We start from the raw sequence: 27,045 nt of genomic DNA on the forward strand, positions 1-27,045 counted from the left end.
CGTGCCTGGATATGTGCAAATGAATTCTTCATTAGGGATCTAATCTGTTTTTTTTGTGTCCTGCAGCACCAACAGCAGGTGGCTCAGGCTGTTGAACGGGCCAAGCAGGTCACGATGACTGAGCTGAATGCGATCATCGGGGTACGTGGACTTCCCAATCTGCCTCTCACTGTGTGTATACCCCCTTTTCTTACTTCATTTGACCCGAGGCCGGGGGCAAAACTGCACGCATAGAGGAGGGCCGCCGCTCCAGTACGGACAAATCTACTATTTAGCTGTGCTACATTAAGCTCACAGGGTTTATTCCACCTTTTTTTTATGCGCCTCAGCTGAAGCCCGCGTGTCAAGGATAACTTGGGAAAGGGTAATAGATTCAGCAGAGAAATAGGGGTGAAAAGGGGAAAAGGAGTAGCTTAGTGTATTAATCTGCCACCGTTCTCTTCTGTGGCTTTTGAACGTTCAGACTGAATACAAACCAGCACACGGCGTCCTCCTCACTTGTGCAGCTTTGCCCCCTGTCTCCAGAGGTTTATTGTGTTTTTATTTAAGTTTGCAATGATGCTGTCAATATGGTCTTCACCGGTGTAATGTCTCTGATTGTTGGTTAACCATGACCTGTCGGCACGCTGCGTGCAGTTCATAACAGCAGCTGTGCTCTGATTTCCTTCTCCTCAGGCAGAGTCAAAGAACATCTGATATACAGTAACACGGTCCAGGCTGAGATCAGATTATGGTGTTTCTCTGATTTCACTTTGGCTGCACTTAAAAGGTTTCGGCTAACGGGCTTACCTTTACCTCTGACCCAGCAGCAGGAGGAATTAGAGTGGTCAGGTTGGGACACGCTTTGTGATTGTAAGATTACAGCAGTGTGGACGTAGCCGGTACTGAACATTTTGTAAGGTGTAGAGGGGGATGGATTTAGGCTGCAGCCAAACAATGTTGGCAGAAAAAGGAAGAACTGCTGACTTATGGGAGTATTCACACACTGCTAGCTTTGTAGTCACACCGTTAAACGGCCGAAATCAGCTAATATTGTTGTCTCTATGACTGTAAACAACCATTATATTTATTGATTGATCTGCCAATTATCTTCTTGATTCATAAATTAATCATTTAGTCTCTAAAATGTCAGAAAATAACCCACAAATGCCGATCAGATCCCGGGTGCCGTCTTTAAATTGGTTATTTTGTCCGACCAACAGTCCAATGGTTAAGTTTACTTTGACATGAGACGAATGCATTCAGCCAAATAGATTCGGTTGGTGTGATTGTGATGACATTGTCTTTTATTTCTGTGTAACTTCCAGTGATGTTGGTTTTGTCACCAGTATTTTGCAGCCAAGTGGGAGAAGTCGTAGCTGTTAAAACTCCTGGATATCTCCGAAAGAGTTTAACGTTATTTTCCCACTTGGCTGCTTGTAATAAAGGTCTGAACAGCATGAAGTGTACACAGCATTATGTCCAGTAACAATGTGTTCTCTCAGTATATTTTGGGTACTTTTGGCTTTTTCACTCGGTTGTTTTTTCCCCCCCTTAGCGTTATTTAAATTACATTTTCTTATGTTTGATTCAATTGAGAGCATCTGCAGCGCTCTAAACTTTAATGGAGGAAAGTAAAGCACTTCAAAAATATGTAATTGATCTTTTAATTGCAGCCACAACCCTAAATGCACTAAATCCACTCTGGCCAAATGTACTTTTAAGCGATTTGGGCTTCCATCTGCTTTAATTTAAAAACTATCAGCCTCGCTGCTTTATGATGGCCAGCTTGGACGCAGATGGATAGCTGACCCTTTTGATTAGCCCTCTGTAGTTGGAGGTTAGTCAGCGGTTAGCTAGTCCCACTGGTCGGGGGGTCAAGTCTAATGAGAGGCAGATATCGAAATTCGATTAAGGTAAATGAGCCAGGAGCACAACCTCCAGTTTTCAAGGTAATTACTTCCTGTTTCCTTTCTTTTTTCTTTTTTTTTTTCCTTCTCCCAATCCCAACCAGCTCAGTGAAACAACAGGAGTGACCCTGCCATCATTAAGGGTGGGCAGGGCCACACACACACACAGGAAAACACACACAGGAAAACACACTTTAATTATAGGGCAAAGACACATGGCAGGTGATCAATCTCCATGTCCCCTCAGCGTGAGCGGGGCGGTGCTGCTCTCGTGTTCTCGTCATTAAAGTGATATTCAGAGAGCTGCAGCTTCCTGTTACTTGGGTTTGAGTCCAGACTTGCAAACACGAACACGCGCGATAAGCGGTTGTGATGCAGGACATCTACACATTGTATTGAAGTCCCACAAACACTCAACAGTCTGCTCACCCAGCTGGAGTTAACGCATGAACCCAAAGGGGACTTCTAGGAAAACAAGATGGACGCTCTTCACCATTTTCAAAATTTTGAGTAGACTGGAAGGATTGAAACTCATTAGATCATTATTTGGCACAGCCCTAATCCTTTATATTTGTTTTGATCATGTGCTTCATTCGATTTAAAATCACCAAAGTGAAAGTCGATTCCCCCGATCATGTGATGGCTGTTTGACTGCTGGCGTGTAAAAAAAAATAAAAATGAAACCTGTAACCTCTGCTCAAAGTAAACTAGCAGGTAATGTTCAGTCTACTATGATGCTTTTTTTGTAACTGTTAATTGCTGCCATCATTTTTAAAGTCCCCTTCGACTCGAGTGGGCAGAACTGTGTGAAGACAAAGACGCAGAACTAGTCCCGCACGTCCTGCAGTATGTTTTGCATAAGTTCAGCCCGAGGCGACGTGTGATTTAACGGAGGTGCTTTGTCACGTCGACGCCGTCGCCCTCCTCTCCTCTCCGGGATGTAAACCGAGGCAAGATTGTACTTTGATACTGTTTAACGAGTCAGCTCCAGGTGGCGTGCAGCTTATCGCCAACCCTTATTCAAATGCTGTGGAACACCCAATGTAAAGTTACTCTGCCTGGTTTCTTATCTTCTTTTTTTTTGTTTTGCTAACAGTGATCTCCTCTGTCACAAGTTTGCATGTTTTATTTGCATGTGTATATTTACTTTATTAAAAACGGTCATATTTTCATCCAGTTTGAGTGTGTAGGCTTTTTGTAAAGTAAGAGTCACACGCCTCAAGAGGCACACGTACACATGGTGTGACTTTTCAGCATCTACACACTAAGGTTTGTTCCACGGAGCCATCATATTGGGTTTTCTATAAGCTGGCCCTTATTTATTCATCTTTAATGTTATTTAATAATAAGACAATAGTCTGGCATCACCTGCCTTATTATAAGGGGCATTAAACAATGAATAAAGCTTACTGTTATATTAAAGTATTGTTTTCAACTGGAGGAAACACTTAGTTCATTAATTAATTAATAGATGGTAGAGATGCACTAATGTTGTGTATTTTTCTTGGTTGTTTCCAATATCTGTGTCTTTATCTGCTGATTCAGGCCTTTTCAAAGAACTATAACTGACAGCAAAGCTCCAGACTAACTTTATTCACCATCACCATAAAAAACTATCAACTGCCCCGAAGGGAGACTGAACTGTCAACAATTCTAAATGTTAGTTTTTTATCATCTACAGTAGACATTTGCATAAAACCTGTATTCATTTCTAATATTACTGTAAAACCATCTGCTTCAAAACAAATATTCATTCAAGTTCCTCGCCAAAACCTACATTTCATGATCAATATTTCTTGATCAATACCATGAATTTAACTTCAGCCAATACTCGGCTTACTGTGTAGAGCTTGAACGCACCACAGTACCAGTCAGCCGTTAGCCTGTTAGCTCCGTGATGGAAATAAATCACTGTATAATAAGTGTATACATAAGTAAGTTGTTCCAAATGTTTAAATATTATTTTGGATTGAAATTGCCAGCTTTGTATCTTCCTCTGCATCTTCAATCATATATTCATCATTTTGATAATGGGTTGATTCAATCTGTCTAAAGTCAAAATGTCTCGACGTGTCATCTGAATGTGAATATTTGATGGTTTTTTGTTACTATTTGGGCATTTTGGACTGTTGATTGCACAAAACAAGCAACTTGAAGACGTCCCCTTTTCACTGTGGAACGTTTTGACTTTTTATTGTCCTCTTCAGTTTTGTTGCTTGTACCATTTCTGGCTGAACCTCTCCTCTTCCTCTCTCCTTTGACTCAGCAGCAGCAGCCGCCTCATAGTGTCTACCCAGCCTTCATGGTCAGTTACCAAACATAGAGACACAATCTGTTTCTACCAAGTGTTTTCAATTGCTTGCTGGCAGTCTAACATGTGTCTTTGTGAAGGGGGGCTGGTGTCTTATTTTTATTTTTTTTTGGAGACGACGCATGTCTTTGGGTGTGTTTTGGATATTTTTTTGGCATCCTGTCCTTTTGTCCACCTCTCTCAGGTGCCTCAGATTTAACCTTATTACTAGCCTAAAAAAAACCCCAACCATTTTCCAGTATCTCCATCCTTTAGCGAAGGATGCAGCCCGATATTTTTAGGAAGAGAATATGATGATCCGCGGAAGCTGTCGTAAAGCACAGGATAAGTAGGTAATGTGGCGCTCATTGCCAGACTTATTAAGCCCGCCTGCCAGCTGGTTTGTGCTGGTGCTGTTGACGCTTGTTCCACCTGACAGTACCGTTCTGCAGGGAGCCAGCTTCGCCTAGTTAACTTTAATTGCCTGTTTCCTGTGGAAGTTGCCTGAGCTGTGGCGGCATTTACACATAATGAAAAAAGATAAGTGTGAAAGGGAAGCCGGCTCTTTTTAACCATGAATATTGAATTGGAAGCAATTTATTTCCTGAATTGTTTCTCGCTCGCTCTCTCTCTCTCTCTCTCTCTCTCTCTCTCTCTCTCTCTCTCTCTCTCTCTCTCTCTACCCTCCCTCCCTCCTCTCCTCAGCCATAGCTCGTTAATGAGGCTTCTTGATAATGATCCCTGCACGCTTTTCCTCATTAGGCACACTCAATAGGGACGTCCCTGACTCAATCCCTCGCTCTCTTTCATTCTCTTGTTATTTTCTGATTCTGCCTTTCCCTCCCTTTTCTTGTTCTGCTCCCCCCCCCTCCTCCTCTCTCCTCACCCACACTCTCTCTCTCTCTCTCTTTTTTCATACCCGCTTTTTCTTTTTCCTCAACAAATAGGCTGCCCGGCACACCAATACAATATCGATTAACAATGCCGCCCTTCAGTTGCTTCTTTCCATCGTGCGATTTTTCAGGTCCAGCGCGACATAATGAGCTGACTGAATAATGGCCAGCTGCTAAATAAAGCTTTAAATGTGGCGAGCCACTAGATATACCCTCGTCTAGTTTCTCCATTTTATGTAATGAATGTATGGATGAGGCTATTGAAGTTCTACCCAGCAAGCAGAATAGCAATCATGTGTTGTTTTTTTTTTCTTCTTTGGAGAGGCAGTTGATGGATGTGCTAAGTGTTATTTAACCTTGTTTTAAAGCACTTGCTTCCCTCTTGCCTGAGTGGCTCTTTAACTCCTGTCTATCTACTCGCTCCTCTCTGGCTGCCGCTCTCACACAGACCTCCACGGCCTCTTGGGAAGTGTGTGTGTGTGTGTGTGTGTGTGTGTGTGTGTGTGTTCGCCACTGCGTCTGTGTTTAACAGCATTTCGCTGGAGGAGCAGCCATGTTTGCTTCGTTTTTTCTTTTTTTTTGTCAGAGCGTTGAAAGGTTTTGAGGTTTTCAAGTGTAGACCTATTGATTTTGAAGCAACCCAACTATGATTGAAGCGCGCTGGTTTGGGCAAAAAAAAAGAAGAAAAAAAAAGACACACAAAAAACACTCCGTATCATCGCTGACGACCAGAGGTGACGTGATGGAGTCGAACTTAGATGTCACATAAAGGTCTCGTACCGTAAATAAGAAATCCGAAGCCCCTTTTCAAAAAACGCCGCAGCAGTGTTGTAATACAGGAAGTTCGTGGTGCGAAGAGTCCCAGGTCTGTAAGACGCACCTGGAGGCGTTCAAACCTGTGCAGAAAATGAATCAACAGCAACTCTGATTGATTTGTCAAGCATCACGTCAGATATCCTCCCGTTCCAGCTGCTCATGATTTACCGCTTTTCTTTGTTTTTTTGTCAGAAAAATCTTTTATAATGCATCGCTTTTGCCTGTGGAACTAACCAATTAATTGATGCACAGAAAAGCTACATGACGGATGAAAGTCACTGGTAGTCTGCAGCCCTGCTTCGCACCGCGTTGATAGATCAGATAAGAGTTTTGAAACGGGACCTCGCCACGAAAGCCGCGGTCCACTTTGGGGTAAAACGAGTAAAATGCATTCGGTTTCGGTTCGCCGAAAGCACAGCCCAGACGTAACCGTGCGGTACATCTGCCGCTACGACCGGAATCCGTCCCCCCCCGACCCCTCTCCTCACACAGCGAACCAGCTGGATCCGCATGCTGGCAGTCGCCGTCAGTCTGCTATTATGCATAAATGGTTTGGCCTTGAACTAAATGTTGTCAAAGCCAGCTCTAATGCATGAGTAGAGTGCGGTCATTCCTGGTTGCGCTCCCCAGCCGACCCACTTGTCCTCTGTCTTGTCTCCCTGCGTTTGTTCACAGCAGCAGCAGCTCCAGGCCCAGCACCTCTCTCACGCGGCGCACGGCCCCCCGGTGCAGCTGCCCCCCCACCCGTCCGGCCTGCAGCCGCCCGGCATGCCGCCCGTGACGGGCGCCGGCTCCGGCCTGCTGGCGCTGGGCGCTCTCGGCAGCCAGGCCCACCTGCCCGTGAAGGATGAGAAGAACCACCACGACCTGGAGCACCGAGGTGAGCATCACCGCCTGACACACACACACACAGACGCACACACGCGCACACAAAGCCTGCAGCATTTTAGCGCTGACGGCTGATTGTTTTGGCCAATATTCATGGGTGAAAGATGTTTTCTAGTCTAACTGCAGTTGTAAATGTTGTGTACGGGGTTGACTGTGGATCAGTGGTTAGCATTCCAGTCTTTCAATAAGAGGGTCGGTGGTTCAAATCCCCGCTCTGCTAACCCATGCCGATGTGCCCTTGAGCAAGACACTTAACCCTGAATTCCTTCCCGTTGCATAGAGCAAACATGGAAGTTGCTTTGGATAAAAGTGTCAGCTAAATGAACTTTAACGTTATATAACGAACGTTTTTGATCCTGATGTCCCCAAAATCTTTTCCAGAAGGTCAGAGGTCAAACATTCTGTCTACTTGAAAACTAATAAACAGCCCGTGAGGGTTTTTTTTTTTTGCACAAACTAAAGCCTAAAATGCTAAATAACGACTTATAATTCATTCACAGAGCACCAATAAATAATTGAAGCGTAAAAAAAAAGAAGCTATTAGTTACAACTCATGCACCCTTTTTATTGAAAGCAGCTCATTAGAAAGTGTCACAGAAATTTCGGCGTCGCAGACATGAGAGTAATCTTTTTCGCTGAATAATAATTGAATAACTGTTGTCTGATACGAGCGCTGAGTCGTGGTGACACCCATACTAATTTGTGTTTTTGCTTGTCTCTCTCCTGGCCCCTCATCTTTTCACTTGCCTCTGGCCAACTCTCTGAAAGAGCGCGAGTCGAGCACGGTACGTTGACTCTCCTTCTACCTTTGTGCCGCCGCCGCCGCCGCTCTCCGGCTCGCTGTGTCTGGTGATTAGGTGTGCTTTACGTGGACTTAAGCCCCACTGTTCAATAGAAAATCGTGCTCTCTGTGCAGGAAGACACACAGTTTTGTACTCGGTGTGGGCGGGCGTGTACGTGCGTGTGTGTGTGTGTGTGTGTGCGGGGGTTATAATGAAGTCTAGCCAAATAAGCCAGTGCCATCTAATCCAGGTGGAAAATGACTCCAATCACTGGGCGAGGATTAGTGGTCAGCTCGCTCCTTTAATTTCTGCACAATTAAAAGCGACTTTGACTCTCCTTCTATTCTTCGCTCGCCACTTTAGAGGATTCACTGTTGCGTGTCTCTTGTACTTTATCTACCTCTCTCTCTCTTTTACTTTCCACATATATTTTATTTTCTTCTTATCTCTCATTTACTCTCCCCCCCCCACTCCCAGTCTGCCTCTCGCTATCTCTCTCCTCCTTCTCATGTTAAAGTCCTTGTTTATTGGACTGGCTTAAAGCTCTCAGTTAGCTGGAGCGGAGCGCTCTGTTGGATCTGCTCGGCCAGATTGAGTTCCCATCGACTGGCCACCCTGAATGGGACCACTCATGTCTGAAGGGAACCCAAACTCGCCCCCCCCCCACACATCTCGTATGGTGACGAGCGGCTGCCAATACTGCCTTACCTGATCTCCTCGCCACCCTCCCCCATCTCCTCTTTCCAGTCCACACACACACACACACACACACACACACACACAGAGCGTCTTCCTGTAATGTTGTCTCAGGTCATCTGATACCAGAGTTGGAGGCAACTGCAGGGTTATTGAGTCTAAGCAATCCTTTAAAGGTCACCGGCTCAGATGCACAGACGGGGCTGTAACGCTGGAGGAGATTTTTTTCTTCTTCTTCTTCTTCTTCTTCCTTTTCGCCTGTCAAGACGGCATCTTCACACCAAGCCAAGACTCCATCTCTGTGTGTGGCTTTCTGTTCCCCCAGCAGTAGCCGAAACACATTTCCATATTCTGACCTGACGAGAGCGGACGTGGAATTGGCAGAAAGTGTGCCATTAACTGTCCGACCTCGGTGTTTTCTTGTCGTCACACTCTCCTCTCCTCGGCTCAGGAGGTTGTTTTTTTTCTTACCACTCCAGCGGTTACCTTTCTCTGCTGCCCGTCTTTCTCTTCCCGTCGTTTGCAGTCAAGAAGTCAGACACCCCCCCTCCCCACTCCTCGTCTCTGTCTCTTTCTGATGAAGGCAGGGATTTGTTGAGCTGCCTGCCAGCGTCGGCTAGCCTCAGGGATTGCTCGCCTTCACCCCTCCTCTTCCTCCCCTCGCTCCCTCCTTGCGGGTCGGGCCTGTTTGGCAGTGCCGCCCTCCCCCACCCCCCCCACCCACCAGTGCCCAGACTACAAAAACCCCGTTTGCAGCTTCTGAGAGAGTGCCAGCCTGTCCAGGCATTCCCACTAGCGGGGAGAACTCATTGCCACACTGCTACGCTCTCATTGCTTGCCAAGTTCCTTTCCTGTTTTTCGCTTGTCTTTCTTCCTCTTTTTTTTTTCTTCCCTTTCTCCCCCCCTCCACCCCCACCTCCCCCTCTTCTTATTTTCTCACTTTGCCTCTTTCATGGGTCTTTTCTCTGCTGGAAACACCCTCTTTGTGTCTCCACATTGCACTCTTGTCCAGGTTCCCTCAATGGCCTCTTTCTTTCCTTCCTCTTCTTTATTCGGGTTGATTTTCATGAACTTTGCTGTCATTTTCTGCCATTTAGTCACTGATCTGCCCCAGCACACGCACACACTCACACTCATGGACTCTTAAGCAGTCGTAACTGTAGGCTTTACAGTTACATTGTGAGACATTTTGGTCACTTTTGTTTGTATTTGCTTGTACTTTCAAGTCAGGAATGGAAGCGTTGTTTGGTTTGAATTGTTAATGCAGCTTCAAGCGTGACCCCGACCAGGTCACTATGAGGGGTTACAAGAGGATTAGGTGTGTGTGTGTGTGTGTGTGTGTGTGTGTACCTCCTCACATCTTCCCTGCACCTCTCCTCCTCTATCTGTCCCGCGTTATCACCGTGCTTTGCGAGTTCTTTGTCTTCCAGAGGCGTTTTTTGTGGGTTTGCTCAGCTGCCTCGTCTGTTCCCTTCTTGCTCCGCTGCCTTGGCAGCTCGAGCAACAGCAGGACTAAGCTGTCCCAGAATCCTCTCCTGCACCTCCGGTCCCAAATCAGTCCAGGAGCATTGTGTGTTTTAGCTTTACAGTCAATATTGTCGCTGCTTCTGACAAAGGAAGAAAAAGGCTCCGGAGCCATGCCTGGACTTAAACGCACCGTTTGGTTTCCGGCTCTTCTGGTTTTTCGAGGGACTTGCTGCATTGAAGTTCCCACATATTCACTTTGAACGAGGGGCATATGCTCACTCTTATATTTCAGTCCCTGAATATTGAGTCACACTTGTTTGTTACCGCGTGTCGTGGTCCAGATGGGTTCAAATAGAGCACGACGGCGTTTACGATGTTGGCATGTTCGAGGACGCTAAGACGCAAAAGGTGTAACTCGCTCAGGGCGGAAACTGACGGGGTCTGGCTCCATGTCGTTGTTGTCGTTGGCAGAATAACTCGGTGTCGCCGTCGGACAGCCTGCGGGCGGCGAGCGAGAAGCACCGCGGCTCTTCGGATTACAGCCTGGACTCCAAGAAACGCAAAGTGGACGACAAAGACAGCATGAGCCGATATGTGAGTGTTTATTGCTCCGAATTGTTTTTTTTCCCGGCCGACGAGTTTGAACTCTCCCACTCTCTCGCCGTGGGAGGGATCGCATGTTTACTATATCGGGCCGCTCTTGAAAACGAGTCACACTTCAGCACATAAGGTGAGCAAACCAAAATATAGCAGGGAAAACTAATTCGCGACCCTTTTATTGAATGATGTGACCAACACCGTTTTGGCGGTGCTTTATTTAATGGGCCTCCGCATTCCTAATAATGTCATATAGTAAGTGTCCTTGAAGGCAGCGTCCGCAGTAATTTGGCTCTAATTAAAGAGAACATGCAGACAGTGTTCAATTGGTACATTTCTAATTAATTAACTCCAATTGAATGCTAAGCTAGTGGCTCCTTGAGTCTTTTAATCAGTGCATAAGAGGTGGTTATACAATTCAACATACAAACTGAAAGTCCCTCTAATTACAACCGTGCTACGCAACCAGGAAACTTTCAAGGCTTTGGGATGATGAGGAAATGATAGAACTGTAAAATCAAATGTTATGAAGTCACATTTTGTGTGTACATCGTGTCTCAAATGAAATGAAAAAGGTTACAACGGTCATAAATCTGTTCTTTGCTGTTGATCTATTCTTAAGTATGCGTGCGATTTCCCAGTAATGTTAAGCACATCCCTCTTTTGTCTTTCCAGGACAGTGACGGGGACAAAAGTGACGACTTGGTGGTGGACGTTTCCAACGAAGTAAGACTTCGTTTGAACCGAGCTGCTCCGCCGCATTCCTCGGCGTGAACTAAACACTGCGCTCTTTTGTCATTTGTCTGTGTCGAAGCCTCGACACCTTCTCACAGCGCTGCCAAAAAGTCTGTCATAATATTGGCTGTGTGTGTGTGTGTGTGTGTGTGTGTGTGTGAGTGCGTGCTCGCTTTCTGTATTTCTTTTGCCATTCAAGCAGAAAGTAATACAAAGAGAAAAAAAAGGGAGTGACAGGTGAATGAAAAGTGTGTGTGTGTGAGGGAGAGTATGAGCAAGTATATTTATCTGTGTTTGCACACGAGGCCCCAGTTTGTTTGACCTACATGTACATGCCAGTGGCTTTCCTCCGGTCTTGTTTGCTCAGTCTCGCTCTCTCTGTCCGTCTCGCTTTGACTCCGCAGGATCCAGCCACCCCCCGAGTCAGCCCGGCTCACTCTCCTCCCGAAAACGGCCTGGATAAATCGCGGGTCCTGAAGAAGGACGCCGCCCCCAACAGCCCCGCCTCCGTCGCCTCCTCGGGCAGCACGCCGTCCTCCAAAGCGAAGGACCACGCCCACGTGAGTGACACGCGGGAAAAGACTTAGAGACGGAAGATGGAAAAAAAGAAGAAAGGAGGCAGTTTCGGCGGAGGGTGAAACTGACAGACTAAAGGGCATTTGTCAAGTGAAGTGGGTGTCTGTGTGCAGGACTAATACGCGGGGAGGCTTAGCAGTTGGCTGCTATGAGGGGCTTGAAGGGGCAGAGATGCACTCTCAGGAAATCAAACCCTGTGGCTCACTCCTCTCAATCTCCTTTATGGCTTACCCAATAAATGGTCATTTCTTCCTCGGCTCGAGGCTGTAAATAACCCAGAGACACGGCAGCGAGGGAACTGCTGTCTCCCTCTTTTCTTGCGTCGTCTCCTCCTCCTCCTCCTCCTCGCTCACCGCCATTTCCTCTTCATACCTAACCAAGCTAGAACAATCCTCAATCATCAGTTTTACATAAACCATTTCTCTGAGGATTAGGATCGACTTAAAGTCCACATCGATGACACCCGGCCGCTCTCCATCCCTCATTAGTGCGTGTCGCTGAACTAAACCCCTCCACTCCTCTCCCTCCGCCTGCGAAGGGAGAAAGATGGATTCATTATGAGGGAAGTGTTTGAGGCCACCATGTTGTTTGTCTAGTCACTCTTAACAAGCCTGACACACACACACACACACTCTCCTGTAATGAAGTGTCAGTGTTAGATTGGATTACCTCGAGTCGTCCGCTCAGATTGTCAGTCTGGATTTTTTTGAAAAAGGGGGTGTTTTTTTTAGAGTAAATGAACTTATAACTTTCAGTAAGCGGATAAAAAAATTAAAAATAAGAATTTCGCCCAGAGATTTAAGACTATTTCTGTTTTTTCTTAGAACGACAAGTCGTCCACACCCAGCCTGAAGTCCAACACACCTACTCCAAGGAATGAGGCACCAACGGCAGGAACCAGCACCACTCCGGGCCTCCGGCCTCTCACCATGGGAAAACCCCCCGGCATGGAGGCGTTGGGTATGTGAACACCGTCTCTGCTTGAAAATGAGTTCAAATGGAGTCATTCGTCTCCAAACATGCACAACATGTGCTTCTTCTTCTAGTTTTAGGATGCTGGTCGGACAAAATAAACATTTCAATGACGTGAAATTGGCTTTAGCGATTTGTTTTGTGGACCGGACGATGAATGAAGAAAGTAATCTACAGATTAGATTGATCTGTTGATCCACGACCTTGGAAATCTATTAGCAGTAGCTCTGGCGCTTTTGATCGTATCACACGATCTGTAATGAACCGACGTTGTGTTTTTTTTAACCGTATTATTGTCTGTCTTCCATTAAAGTGCTCTTCTCTCTCTCTCTGCTCCAGCGGCCCCGGCCCTGCGTACGCCGCTGTCCATCGCCGGTTCCTACGCCTCCCCGTTTGCCATGATGGGTCACCACGAGATGAACGGGTCCCTGACCAGCCCGGGCGTCTATCCGGGTCTCATCTCGCCGCAGATGAGCGCCGCAGCCGCCGCCGCCTACGGACGCTCCCCGATTGTAACTATTTCAGCTTCTACATCGAAATGAATGGATCCGATGAGGCTCCTCTCCACTTATATTCATTCATGTATTCCATCAGCTTCAACCGGGCGTCTGTGTGAATTATCCTCCACGGCTGTAGGTTGTGGAATCTGACTTTGAGAAAAACTTAAAGCATTATTTCCACAACCCATTGTGAATAATTCTGCTTGGCTGGCTGCAGCTTGTTGTGTGTGTGTGTGTGTGTGTGTGTGTGTGTGTGTGTGTGTATAATGAGGTAGCACAAAGGCGGCCTCGCTCCTTTACTTTGATGTTAGTTAGTTAGCATTCTAAAGGCTTTTAAATAAAATGCCTCTCCGTGTTTGAAGATCTCCCAGGCTTTCATTAGCATTAGCAAGTGGGACGCTGTAGCCTTGTGTAAAGCTTCTCTGTATGCAAGGAAGCTGAGTCTGCGCCTTTTTTTTTTTCAAGGGATTTGCCTGGAAAAGATGGTACGAGAGTTCCTCGGGAGTTGGGAGGGGGGAGGGGGGTCCTCCGCGGTTAAATCGAGGCATACACTTTAATTTGAACGTTAGCTTGGACTCATTTATCTGTGGGTTAGTTGTTTGCTAACTCCTGGCTGTTCTTGGTCACGCAGGCAGGGTTCGACCCTCATTCTCACATGAGAGCTCCGGGCCTGCCGGCCAGCCTCACATCCCTTTCTGGAGGAAAACCGTGAGTAGACGGACTTTTTTTCCTTGTGGATTTTGCCGTCGAAACAGGAGAGCATATGCATCCGGGCTCAGACTGACCATATTTCCCCTCATTTGTTGTTGTCCCCCCCCCCCTTCCTCCTGCAGAGCGTATTCTTTTCACGTGAGCGCAGATGGTCAGATGCAGCCCGTGCCCTTCCCTCCAGACGCACTGATTGGCCCGGGCATCCCGCGCCACGCTCGCCAGATCAACACCCTGAGCCACGGGGAAGTGGTGTGCGCCGTCACCATCAGCAACCCCACGCGTCACGTCTACACCGGCGGCAAGGGCTGTGTCAAGATCTGGGACATCAGCCAACCGGGCAGCAAGAGCCCGGTGTCCCAGCTCGACTGCCTGGTAACCGGCGTCTCCTTTTGTTTGACAAAGAGCTTTCAGAGCTGTGTCACCGTCAATGTGGATGTCTCAACGCCGGCCGTCCCGAACAGAAACATAATGTACTCATTTCGCCCAGATCGCTGCAATCGGCGTCCTTCATTAAGATTTTTTTTTTGGCGCATCAAATGCAGCCTGACTCCCGGATCCGGAACAGACAGAGATGTGAATAATTCAGCAAAGTGTCTCACTGCTGTGCTGAAATAATCCTTGGTGAGGGGGGGGAAAAAAAAAAGAAGCCTGCTGAGTAATGATGTTCTGATTGGCTGACCCTGTCTGCCATTACCCAGCTCATTACTTCCTCCCAACTGCCTCCCATTTCTCATTTTGATACTGTGGCTTGGTGCCAGCCTCATACGCCCCCCCCCCCCCCCCCCAACACCCTTAAGGTGCGTCCAGAGTGCAATTGGGTCTTATAAAGCCATCGGGGTGCCGTTTTAATCCGACCGAGAGCTTCCACGCTCTTATTGATCTGTCTTCCTGCTCTCTTGGAGCCCGGCCAGCAGCCGAAGCCCCGCTCGCTCCCCCGCGTCGCTTGTTAAAGCCGACATCCACATCTTCACTGTAACACACACAAAATAAAACAGACGGCAGCCTAAAAACTCCACTTGTCAAAGAGAAGCTGCTCTGAAGTTGAAGTAGAGACAGAGGCACACACTGATGTGTGCTGCTAATCTCTTTTTTTCGTCCTCAACACAACTGTAATTCAGTTTGTTCTTAACCTCATTGTCCTATTCGAGTGGATGTTTCACTTCTTTTTTTTTTTTCTTTTTTTAAATGACATCAAGATCGTGAGGATTTCCCGTTTCTCTTCCAGAACCGGGACAATTACATCCGCTCCTGCAAGCTCTTGCCTGACGGCCGCACCCTGATCGTGGGCGGCGAGGCCAGCACGCTGACCATCTGGGACCTGGCCTCGCAGACGCCCCGCATCAAGGCCGAGCTCACGTCCTCCGCTCCCGCCTGCTACGCGCTGGCCATCAGCCCCGACGCCAAGGTCTGCTTCTCCTGCTGCTCGGACGGAAACATCGCCGTGTGGGATCTCCACAACCAGACCCTCGTCAGGTCAGTACGAGTGTTTTATTACCAACACGGGCTCGCTTCAAGCACCCACTGAAAGGCTTAACCCTCCGGGGTCCCACGCTTAGGCATGTAACTACCATTGTGTTCACATGTTCCACTGTTTTGTGAACCTAAAACCTTTCGGTAAACCAATTTCCAAAAACAAAACCGTTCGCCCGCAAGAGATATGAAGAATTTTAAATATCAAACTTCAATTTTTCAGCTTTAGGGCCAGATTATCCCTCTACACGTGTGCCTTGGGACAATGGTGCCTCATTGTATAGAGAGCTCAGATTGTTCTGCACTTTTTGATGTAACACATGGGTATATATCTCATATGCAAGTGCCTATAAAAAGCGAATTTAAGAAATGATGTAAAATCGAGAATTGACTCACGGGGGTGGGGGGGGGGGGATTCTTTAAGACACAAGATTGGACGTCTTTGTCCTCTGTTTCTGACGCTGTGCTCGGGGTCTCGGGGTCTTCCAGGCAGTTCCAGGGCCACACAGACGGAGCCAGCTGCATCGACATCTCCCACGACGGGACCAAGCTGTGGACCGGAGGGCTGGACAACACGGTGCGCTCCTGGGACCTGAGGGAGGGACGGCAGCTCCAGCAACACGACTTCACCTCGCAGGTAGAGCACCGAAAAAAACCCAACAACCTCGCAACTCGCGTCCCGAGCGTCCGCGAGCGAACCCCTCGGTTGAAACGCTGTCTCCTCGTTGCAGATCTTCTCGTTGGGCTACTGTCCCACTGGAGAGTGGCTGGCTGTGGGCATGGAGAGCAGCAACGTGGAGGTGCTCCACCACACCAAGCCCGACAAGTACCAGCTGCACCTGCACGAAAGCTGCGTCCTGTCACTCAAGTTCGCCTACTGTGGTAAGGAAACCGGCTCCTCGGCACAAACCTGTGGGGGATGATACGCCAATAGTTTGGCGTTCAGCTGAATTAAAGGAGATTTAAAGGTTTCATTTTTAGTGTGATTCATTTTTTTTTTCTCGCCTTGTTATGGATATTTCTATTTAAACCAGCAGGTGTTGATATTCATAGTTGTTTTAATTGTTTCGGTGACATCATCTTAGCACCAGTGTTTGAATCTTGATTTCGCTCGACTTGCCCATCGGACAAGTGTTGAGGTCATGAGATACTTAAAGACATGAGGAGAAATGTACATTTCATATTGCATTCGGGTATTTAAATATACTCAAAATGTTGTGTTTCCCTCCAGAATTTCAAACGTAAACCAACCGGACGTACTTGAACACAGAACTGTGGACTTGTTAGTCAGTCGGTGACGAGTCTGTCATCATCGTTTGTCAGTTGAAATCTTAGCTACTGCCCTCGTGGTGAATGCGGGGAAAACATGGATTTCTCCCGCAAAATGAATCTCGGCATCTCGGCAGGACCCAGTTCCTGGAGCCGCGTGTGATCCTTCACGGTCTAGATGAATATCATCTGTGATATCGGCATCCAGCCACACACACACACACACACACACACGTAGCTGCTCCGGTCGCTTCCTGGTAGCGTTGGGAGTCAACTTGTCTGCACCGAGAACTGAGGGAGCAACCGCTTCTGGAGATGTTGAAACGATTCGAAACCCCCCGTCAGTAACTGGGATTCAGTCACGTGCAAAGTGTTGTTCAGTCGCAAGAACGTGTTTTTAAGAAGCGCAGATGGACGCTCGCTTCTGTACGGCCTGAATCGCGCGGAACAATATGCTCATTAAAATGTGTCACTGGCTTTTCAGTCGCCGTCATTGTGCCCGCTGGGCACACCAGCTGGTGTCAAGTTTAAAGGCTCCGACAAAATGAGGTTTCACCGTCGCCCCTCTCAGTATTCATTCCTCCTCGCGAGACCCCCGCAGCAGAGCCGGTTCATTCACGTGACGCTCGCCGCTTCAGAGCTCTGGCTGCCACTAATTCAATTATTACCCCACTAGTCAGTTGGGTAATTAATCCGAAGGTGATTTAAATAATTGTCAGAGTGGAAGTGGCGCGAGTCGTCTCCATTAGGATTCATAATGGAAGGGTATATTCCTCCCAATAAGCTTTTTATGTTTATTGATAAGGTTATTACAGAGTCACGAGTCAGCTGATGTGGTGGGTTGAAGGTTTGATGTGAAGTATGGAAAAATAAATGTTTCAAAATGGCCCCTGGCACTTTATGATGCCACTCTTCCATCATATACATGTCTTTAGTTATGGCAATTTAGCTGATCGTGCATCTTCAGCCTCACGCTCAGCACACATGTTTTTTCAGATGATATTCTCAAGATGTCGGCTTTCTGTTTGCAGGGAAATGGTTTGTGAGCACAGGGAAGGACAATCTGCTGAATGCTTGGAGGACTCCTTATGGTGCCAGCATATTCCAGGTAACTACAACAACCACGTGCACACAAAGGAGAAAAAGGTTCCTCCGTTTTAATAAATCATACAAAGCAGAAGCTTAACATCCACAGTCATATTCTAAAAAAAAAAAAAGCTGTCTTACATGTAGATAATGTAAACACGCATCACTGCTTTGGTGGTTTATGAGTAGCAGCACATGTTGGGATCTCCAACTTTAATGCTGTTACATAAATAATCAATTCACAGAAAAATAATATGAGACAAATGTATTTATTGTTGAATAAAATGTCGTCAAAGCATGAACCAAGCACAATGCTTTCAGAAAGGCGGCGGTTAGTTGTGCTCGCTCGACGTTAACACATACAGGTTCCCCACTATTCACAAGGCTATTTAGTAATAATGAATATAATAACTTTATTTATAAAGCAGTTTTAAAAACAGAGTTCACAAAGTGCCTTTGCAGATTTGTAAAGCATAAACACGACCCAAACGGCGGCAAACATAAAAGACCATACCATGAAAGCATTGAACACAAGCACACCAAACAAATAGCCAAAAAGAAGAGTCGAAAACAAACAAATATATCAAATATACAAACAAAACCACGGGGACAAAAAAATCGACACAATAGATCATAAAGATAAAAATATAAAAGAATTATTAAGCATCTTTTATATAAAACTGATGACAAGATCAAGTTAAAAAGCAACGGCATCTGAATGAAAACCTTTAACGTCTCGAACTCCGTTCCTTCCAGTCGAAGGAGTCGTCCTCCGTCCTGAGCTGCGACATCTCCGCCGACGACAAATACATCGTGACGGGATCCGGCGACAAGAAGGCCACCGTCTACGAGGTCATCTACTAGAGAGGGCGGAGGCTGCTGACTTTGACTCTTTCCTCCTCCCGACTCCGCCGTCCGTGGACTACAACGCGCCAAAAAAAAAAACGGAAACCAGGCGGCGATCGAGGGAGCCGTCGGCCGAAGGACGCTTGCGCTGGAAAAGAAGGTTTTCCGTACTTGTTTTTTGGAAGGTTTTTTTTTTTTTGGTGACCCATTTTTTTTTTGGTGACTTTCTTTCCCCCCTTGAGAATATTTGGGTGCAACCCGATGAAGCGGCGCTTCATTTCTGAGAACCTCGTCCCCCCAGACGTCTTGTGAAAAGTGTACATATCGGATTAAATAAAAGACACTTTATATATATTATAAAATATATATATTTTCATGTCCTGGGTGTACTTGTGATGATTTTTTTTTTTTTTGGGCCCACTGTCTTATGCTATTTAAGTGGGAAAGCAGATAGATTAGAGCTTTTTATCAATTTTCTTGATTTTCTTAAAGCACATTCTCCGGGGCTGAAATCAAACCGAGGAGCATGACACTTGTAAGTAGGACGTTTTTGTTTTTTTTGTGGAGATTTTTTTTTTAAAAAAAGGCCTTTTTGTCACAGTGCTCTTACCGGACGATGGACACGTGGAGTCCTCTGACTCCGGCAGAGACTCGGCTGGTTTGGACCACTGTGGGATGGAGACAGGACACGGAGATTCAGGAAAAAAGAAATGGATGTAAATTTAATTCATATATATAACAAAAGACCTTTTTTTTGTTTTTTAAAGTGTACTGCTCTGTCTGTGCTAGCGTTCTCCCTGTTTGTTTTACCCTGTTGGATTATGGGATACGGGGGAACGTTTAATGTTTAGCCTAACCCTTTGGACCTCAGTTGGCAGCAGAAAGCGCTGCAGCAGGCACAAACTGGATGAAAATGTGCTTCTTTTTCTTTTTTTTTGTTGCTAACTTGACGCAATACGGATGTTGAATCGCACCGTTGATTTCAAACGGTTCAATCGTCTCGATTTGAATCCTTCTGCCCTCCTTTTGTATCTTATCAATATTCCTGGAATCTGTTTTTTTTTTTCGGTTGGCGGAGATGTGTAAAACCCGCTCGTGAGGACGGACGGACGGACGGACGGAGGGCACGGCACTTAAATGTAAAGGCAAAATTGACAAAGTCGAGTGTCTCCAATGTAGACGGTAAGAAACAGTGACTCACTCTGGTTTGTGCACTGTGCTCCCGATGCGGTCGGCATTTCCCCCACGAAATGGAGAAGAAAAGAAAAGAAAAAAATGGAAAGGGGCGATAAGCGCTATGGCCCTCTGAATCACACCAAAGTATGTAGCAAATGCTGTCGGCACTGAAAAGAAATGTACAGTTGTTAATAAATCAATAAAACAGTTTTTGTAGAATGGACCCATTTCCTTGAGATTGACCTCCAGAGTCCAGCCGTTTGGAGCTTCTGAGACAAATGTTAGTTTTTCTTATTCGCAAACGGAAGAAGAGACGAGGTATGAACACAACAATCCCGAGCGGCTTCGTTTTTTGTTTTTTTTGGCGACTAGAAGTCGTGTTGCTCTTTTAAAAGAGCATAATGGGGTTTTCCAGATATGAAGGAGTTTAGACTAAAAATAAACACATTATAATTTACTTCGTGAAGTTCATGTGATGGCAACAACGGAGCATCTTCACTGCCAACCAGAAGTTCACGTGGATGTCTAATCCAAAGTGTTTATGTGTAAATATGCTGGATTGAAACAATACATTCAATAACAATAGAAGATCCTTGAACACTAGATTCATGTTCAGCCTGTAAGTTCACACGTTATAATGGGAAACAAAAAGCAGGCTCCAACTGCCGCGGATGAGAGAAATCAAGTTGTTTTTGTAGGTGTCATTTTTTTTGTGGGGGGGGGGGCTGTTACATGTTCTGGTTCTGACACAAAGACTAATGTGTGTGTGTGTGTGTCAGCGCGCACACACTGATCTGAAAGAGGAGACGGTTAAAGTGAAGTGAAAAGGTGCGAGGTAATGGCTTTGTCTCCAGACGGGATGGTTTGTGGTTTTCGGGACTGCTGACAAGAGCGATGGAGGGAGGGATGAGACACGGCGAAGGATCTGAGTGGCTTGCCAAACCACACACACACACACACACATTCACACACTCACACACATTCACACACTCACACACTCTCCCTCTGAATCACAGAACCAGTCCAGACACATTCAGTCAGCGCTCACATTCCACACACTCCCACACACACACTCACACACACACACACACACACACACACACACACACACCTCGCAAAATGACAAACTACTTTGGGAATTTGGGACTTTGTGCTGATTTCAGTGCCGATTGTGAAACAAGATTTGGGAAATAAAAAATAAATTCAAAGCATGCCAACAACGAACCAGCACGAGATATTGAAACTGCAACTTTTGGGGCTTTTTTTTTCTTCTTCTGTGGTGACTTTTGCCAAACACAGACTTCCATAAGATTACTCATGATGGACGATATTCATGTGAGTGTCTGTGGGGGTGCTGCTGTCGGGCTGTGATGTCTGGTGTGGAGACGGGGTGGTTAGGGATGCAAAATGGGGCGATGTGCTTCGCCGGGCACGCGGTCTCACCGTGCGAGAGCAAAAACAAGTCAAAACCAGGTGAATCCATCAGTGTGTTCTAGAGGATCACATGGGGTTCAATTTAGGAAAACAGGGACGCTGAAGTTAAGGAAAGACTTGTTCAATAATTAGAAATCCTGAGACACGTGGAGACGTGAACTCGTCTCGTTTCAGTAGCATGTTTTCATGGCATGCTATTCTGTGACTTTTAAATTCGATTTTGAATGGAAAACTACGACATTTTTATTAAATTTTGTATTACTTTTTATTTTTATTACTTTGACTTTTTCATAGCATACTATATAAATATATATATATAAATATATATATATATATATAAATATATATATATATATATATATATATATATATATATATATATATATATATATATATATATATATTTATGGAATAATCGTAGATGATATATTTATGGAATACTACACTACACTACGCATATTACTCCCAATGAAAGGCCATACCTTAACCTTTTGACCCCCATTAACCCCCTATGGGCGTAAGCCGGTCTGTTCAAGTCGTGATATGAACCCCAAAGGAGTTTTAATACTTGTGTTATTTTATATTAAAAAAAATTTCAGAATTTATTTGTGAAATGAAAAAAGAAAGATTGAAAGTTGTACCATATTTCGATCATTACAATGAACACCCAGCATGATCTAAGCAAAGCAGAGCAGATCTAAGCAGAGTATTAACAGAAAGGTGAAAAGTTACGTTGCACAAAGAAGTGACAGGAAGGTTTTTGAGGTCACAGGGTTTATGTAATTACATAAACGTATCAGGTCATTTATTTTTCTGTTCGGGTAGAACTCTTCCCACAAGTCTTTACTGTATTTTAATAATTGAAATGAAGTTAATCAACGTTGTGGGTCTGGAGTTCCTGTAGGAAACACTTCCTGGTCTGATAACGGGCTCACCAGGTCTGAATTTGGTCATTTTAGTGCAAAATTCCTTTTTTTCTCTGTCTCCTCAGACGACGTCTTCACTGAATGAGAGTAAGAACAACTGCTGGAGCCGCAAATTACTTTCAGTAACATTTTGAGATGTAGGAAGAAAGCTGTGTGGCTCTATAAATAGCATTGAAAGAGACCTCATCACAGTATAAACAGGATGTTTCTGTGTACATCTCGGGGCGTGTCAACACCTTGAACATGAAAACTGATCGTCCAGATGTGTGTCTTTTTATATTTGGCTAAATTTGAGATATTCCAAAAAAGTATATGAATGTTCTTCATTGTCAATCAAAGAGCTATCGATTCATAAAAAAAAAAAGCATGTTCTCTTATCCGCTAAAAGCTGACTGCGCCGCCGTGAAACGCTTCCAGAAGCTTCCACATGAAAAAATCCGGATGCAAAATGTTTTTTTTTGTTCTTTTGACAGTCAAGAGCTTTTGCCGTGAAGGAGAAGCGATGCGAGGCGCTCTACCTTCCTCCTCCTCCTCCTCCTCCTCCTCCATTTTCTCTGCTCGCTCCGTTTTCAGCAGGGAGGCAAATGTTTCACTCTCCTTTCTACCTGACAGACGTCAGATTTCATCTCTCTTTCATAGCGCCGAGAGAAGAAGAGGACGGCAAAAATGATGAGCCTTTTCTCCCCTCTTCCTCATCCAGACAGACCTTTTATGTTTCCATCTTCTATACTGACTCCTCTCCTCCATCCCTGTTCAGGCAAGTAGCCCGAAGAAAACGGAGAGGAGCGTACCAGGGGTGCAATATTCTGTCTTATAAAGAGATGAAAAAAGAAAATGAGAAGCTCTTTTTCTTTTTCCTTTCACTCACTGGATAACCAAGTGCTCGCGGAGAGCGGCGCGAGATTAAAGGGAGCTCGTATCGAGGCTGAGAGCTCTGGTGCTTCAGCTCCCAGAGGTCATTGTGGTGCCTTTGATAGCGCTCAGGCCTCGCTCCGTCTTCTGACCCGTCCTCAAGATGAGACGCTTTCATCAGTCTCTGCCGGACACAAGAGCCCACTCAGAATGAGGGACTCAAATTAGAGAAGGGCTTTGTGGGAGAGAGAGAGAGAGAGAGAGAGGGCGAGAGAGAGAGAGAGAGAGTGTGTGTGTGTGTGTGTGTGTCTTGAGTTTTCATAGTTGTGTATAATTCCATGCTTTTACAGCTAGAAAAGCCTGCCCCTTGTTCTTTGATCACGCAGACTGGGGAGAACAATGCCTTCACACTCTAAATGATTTTTTCCAGGAGGAACTGGAGAGGGATTTGAAAGACTTCAGGTAAATAAATAAACAAGTAAATAAAACAGTGGAGGAGGCCTATACAGAATATGACAGAACAATACTGTAAAAGCTGCACAAAAGCAGCGTTTAAATACAAGTCACGCCATTGAGACCAGTACGTGTGCATTTGATTTGGTGGAACATTGAACACGGGTAACATTTGACGTTGAATGCTTCTCCAAAGTAAACATCGGGCCTGTGACTTGATGAAGGATAGATCTCGAAACCTTCAGACTTCATCAGGATTTCCTTGTTCGCTGCCAACGCTGCCACATTGAAATGTTGTTCGCACGTTGACGTCTAACCGGATGAAGTGATTAATTCAACATTTGGGTAAATGCACGTATTTGCTCTGTTGCCGAGACTTCGATGAAAAGATTGATTGGATGTTTATAATGCGGTCTGGACTACACAGTAAAACTCGTTTAACCTTTTGGAAAATCCTCCCGCTCCAATTTTAAGTCCCAGCATGCCCCATTCAGACAATCTTTTGGCTTATAATACAAAATTTTTCCATTTTTGACCCTGAACGACACAGTTTTTTTGACTGAAACTCCTTCGTAACAGACCAGGGCTTGTTTGTTGTTGCAGATTTTGATTCTTTAGGTCCTAATCTTTCCAAAAAGGTGTCTTCTTCACCGCTCAAAGATGCTTTTTTGGGGGATTCTGGCTCATATCATGCTGATTCTGAACGATCAAAATATCTTTTAAAAGTGTTTTTTTTTTTGCAGATATACATTTTTTTCCCAATACTTTGCCGAACAAACACATACAATAAACACAAGTATCGGAATTAATTTTGGCATTCCTACGACGACTGAAACGCAGGAGAAAAGGAGGTCTGGAGCCAGCTTTCAACGGGTTAAAACGCATCCGCGATACACAGACATTGATGAGTGACAGACTGCAGGTAAACGCTCACAGACACACACAAAGACTTTGATTTGGCGGGACTGTGAAAAGGGAAAGCGTGAAACATTCCTCACAGCAGTCGCTTTAACTGCCAAGGTGAACACGGGGGTTAACAAGCTCAGCAAAGCAAATAATTGGTACAAATAAGTCATTAGCGCCGTAGAAAGGCTCAGATAAAATGTGAAGGAGCACTAATTGAACATAATTATAAACTTCCTTCCCTTTTCCTGCGTCAGCCGGAGCTGTAACGAGGAGGTCCTCAGAGATAATTAGGATCACGGATCAAAAGTGCCACTTGAGAGCAGCTCGGAGAAACAAAGAGTTCACACACGTCAATTTCACACGTTCCTTGTGATGGTTTCCGTTTCTTCCCCGTTCGACTCGGACTGAGTTTTATAACAGAATATGTTTTGTATTCACACTCGTTCCATTCACACTGTGAACATTATATTTACATAATGTGATGTATGTTCTGTGTCACCACTGTCGTCAATCTCACCGTTTATTCCACAGCAGATTAAACGCAGATCCTTTTGAGATCCTTTACATTCATCATGAGTCCTGAAACACAAGATATATATATATAGATATAGATATAGATATTTCTCAGTGTTTGTTTAACTGTGTAATTGTTTGCTAACGCTATACTGCTTGTCAGACAGTCAGAATGTCATCATTTAGAACAGTATGTAACCCAAATGTCAAAAAGTTATAGTATGAATATAATTGTGTAATAGGAATTATTAGCGGTGCCTGAAAGGTTTCCCAGTAATGTGTTTAATATGTGTGAAAGGTTTTGTTTTAACTCACACACTAGTATCAGCAGTACACGTTATATCTCCTGTAGCAGTGTTCAAGAGTCAGCAAATGACAAATCCATTGTTAGAATTCTCTTTAATATTATTTATTTTATATATTTACCGCATATATCATTTAATTCCATTTAATTGTACTTAATTTAGCTATTCGGTCCTCAGTGTAAAAGTACAAACATACGGTAAGCTATGTGGGTGTGTATGTGGCTGGATATGGTTGTATTTATGTATAAACATTTGGTGGTGTAGATGTTCATGTGTGTAAAGGTTAGCATTTATACTCACATTTAAACTATTGAATACTACAGTTTTGATTATTTACCATTTATTTTATTATATTATGCATCTATTTAAATGTCAAGGATGGCTCTGATGTGTTGAAAACACACACACACATATATATATATATATATATATATATATATATATATATATATATATATATGTATATATATAAATATATATAAAAATATATGAATGATATTGGTTGTCTGTTTTAAAAACAGGCCGTGTAAGTTCCTTCCATCAATACTTGGAACATAAGAAGTGATTTTGAAGTGGCGGCGCTGAAGTAAAGCACCAGAGGAAGGGAAGGTCACGAGAGGTCATGGAGGAGAGGTGAAATGAAGCCGGAAGCCTGACGGGGCTTTGTGCAGCATGAACAGCTCATTTGTTTGGGTGGGTCACAGCGGCTAAAAGAGCCAGAGGAAAGCAAGGTGCCAAGTTAATGTGACAGGCAAATGAGTGTGAGCCTGTTTCTGGGATTTCTAAGGGCTTTATGCAAAGCGAGAGGCGACGGGGGAACCGGCCATTCAGTGTGGCGGCAGAGCGGAGGAGGGAGACTCCAACCAGCACACGTTCACTGACTGGTGCCGATAGAAAAAAGTGTGTTTAGTCGGCGAAGCCAAGCAAATAATCAGCGAATCAGCTGCTAGCTCTCGAGCTAACGCAAATACCTGCACAGAGTTGTGTGGCCCAGCCCTGGTGAGCGATGAAGGACACAGAAATACAACTTTTGAAGACGAGTACAAACCCTCTGTTGAGGTTTTGTATTTTGAGCTTCGAGTTAGCATTCACTCGGAGAGCTTGACTGAAAGGTGTGTTGGTGTACGCAAACACACAAAAACACATGTAAGCCCCGGGCGCAGACATGTCGGCCGTGCCCCGAATGCCCAGAGACGTCACGATCGGACGCTTCAACAAACTGCAGCCGGACGCTTCTGACACAAAGAAGAAGCGGCACTCTGACCGTCATCCACTCAGCTGTGAACTAGCAAAGAAGCCTGTTGCTGTCTGACTAGCCGGCAGACACGCGGTCAAAAAAGGAGAGCGCACAAACGGGACACTACTGGCCTCAAGATACTGCCCGTGATCATCAGAGTCAGGGGCACGGCCCGGCCGAGCGGAGGCGACACGAACCAGGAAGGAGCTCGAGTCACGCTGCATTCAGGTTGTATTAAAAGTCACGGTAATTAGCAGTGGCCGAGTTGTAACTACGACATGCTCTGTTTGTTTGGTTCCTGAAAGCTGAGGTTTAATCGCTCTTGACGCTCCGTATTACGGAAGAACGACTAAAATACTGACGCCTTCCGTCCGTGTTCAAGGTAAATGTTCAACCAGGATGTTTGAAGTGGTCCGATGATGTGACTCGTAGCTATAGCAGGGACCCTTATTTCATTTGAATTATCGTTAGAAATGAAAGAGACGTGAGGGAAACGACCCTTCACACACGGACATGATGCTGCTCCGATACATCTGTGCATTAATGCATTCATAATCACTGAAACACAGTCGAGGGACGAGCTCTTCTTCTCTCTCTATCTTCCCTTTTTCTCAGTCTGAGTTTCTCTCTTTGTCACACACACACACACACACACAGACACACACACACAGACAGACACAAACACAGCATATTCCCTCTCCCTCTCTCGACCTGTCTCACACACCATTACCCCCGTGAGGCGAGGAGACAACCCTAGCCG

General features: G+C 45.3%; 1 protein-coding gene across 3 annotated transcripts in view; it reads left to right on the forward strand.

Moving 5' to 3' along the window:
• tle3b (TLE family member 3, transcriptional corepressor b) overlaps window positions 1-19,868 on the forward strand; it is a 30,691-nt gene extending 10,823 nt beyond the window's left edge. Inside the window, exons 7-22 of one of the 3 annotated variants that reach the window (XM_068571097.1) lie at window positions 67-171; window positions 4,156-4,194; window positions 6,564-6,768; window positions 7,545-7,561; window positions 10,193-10,315; window positions 10,994-11,044; window positions 11,458-11,613; window positions 12,454-12,589; window positions 12,941-13,113; window positions 13,733-13,809; window positions 13,935-14,184; window positions 15,038-15,285; window positions 15,772-15,919; window positions 16,014-16,164; window positions 17,583-17,659; window positions 18,394-19,868. In XM_068571097.1, coding sequence (XP_068427198.1) covers window positions 67-171; window positions 4,156-4,194; window positions 6,564-6,768; window positions 7,545-7,561; window positions 10,193-10,315; window positions 10,994-11,044; window positions 11,458-11,613; window positions 12,454-12,589; window positions 12,941-13,113; window positions 13,733-13,809; window positions 13,935-14,184; window positions 15,038-15,285; window positions 15,772-15,919; window positions 16,014-16,164; window positions 17,583-17,659; window positions 18,394-18,501 — 2,064 coding nt within the window. In that variant the 3' untranslated portion in view covers window positions 18,502-19,868. The remainder of the gene's footprint in view (window positions 1-66; window positions 172-4,155; window positions 4,195-6,563; window positions 6,769-7,544; window positions 7,562-10,192; window positions 10,316-10,993; window positions 11,045-11,457; window positions 11,614-12,453; window positions 12,590-12,940; window positions 13,114-13,732; window positions 13,810-13,934; window positions 14,185-15,037; window positions 15,286-15,771; window positions 15,920-16,013; window positions 16,165-17,582; window positions 17,660-18,393) is intronic. The other 2 variants (XM_068571106.1, XM_068571114.1) reach the window with 2 other exon arrangements.
• Window positions 19,869-27,045: the final 7,177 nt, after the last annotated feature.

Source organism: Clinocottus analis, unplaced genomic scaffold (assembly GCF_023055335.1).
Source record: "Clinocottus analis isolate CAN_PGR_092001 unplaced genomic scaffold, fCliAna1.0.p SCAF_1, whole genome shotgun sequence".
In the NCBI taxonomy this organism is placed as follows: domain Eukaryota; kingdom Metazoa; phylum Chordata; class Actinopteri; order Perciformes; family Cottidae; genus Clinocottus; species Clinocottus analis.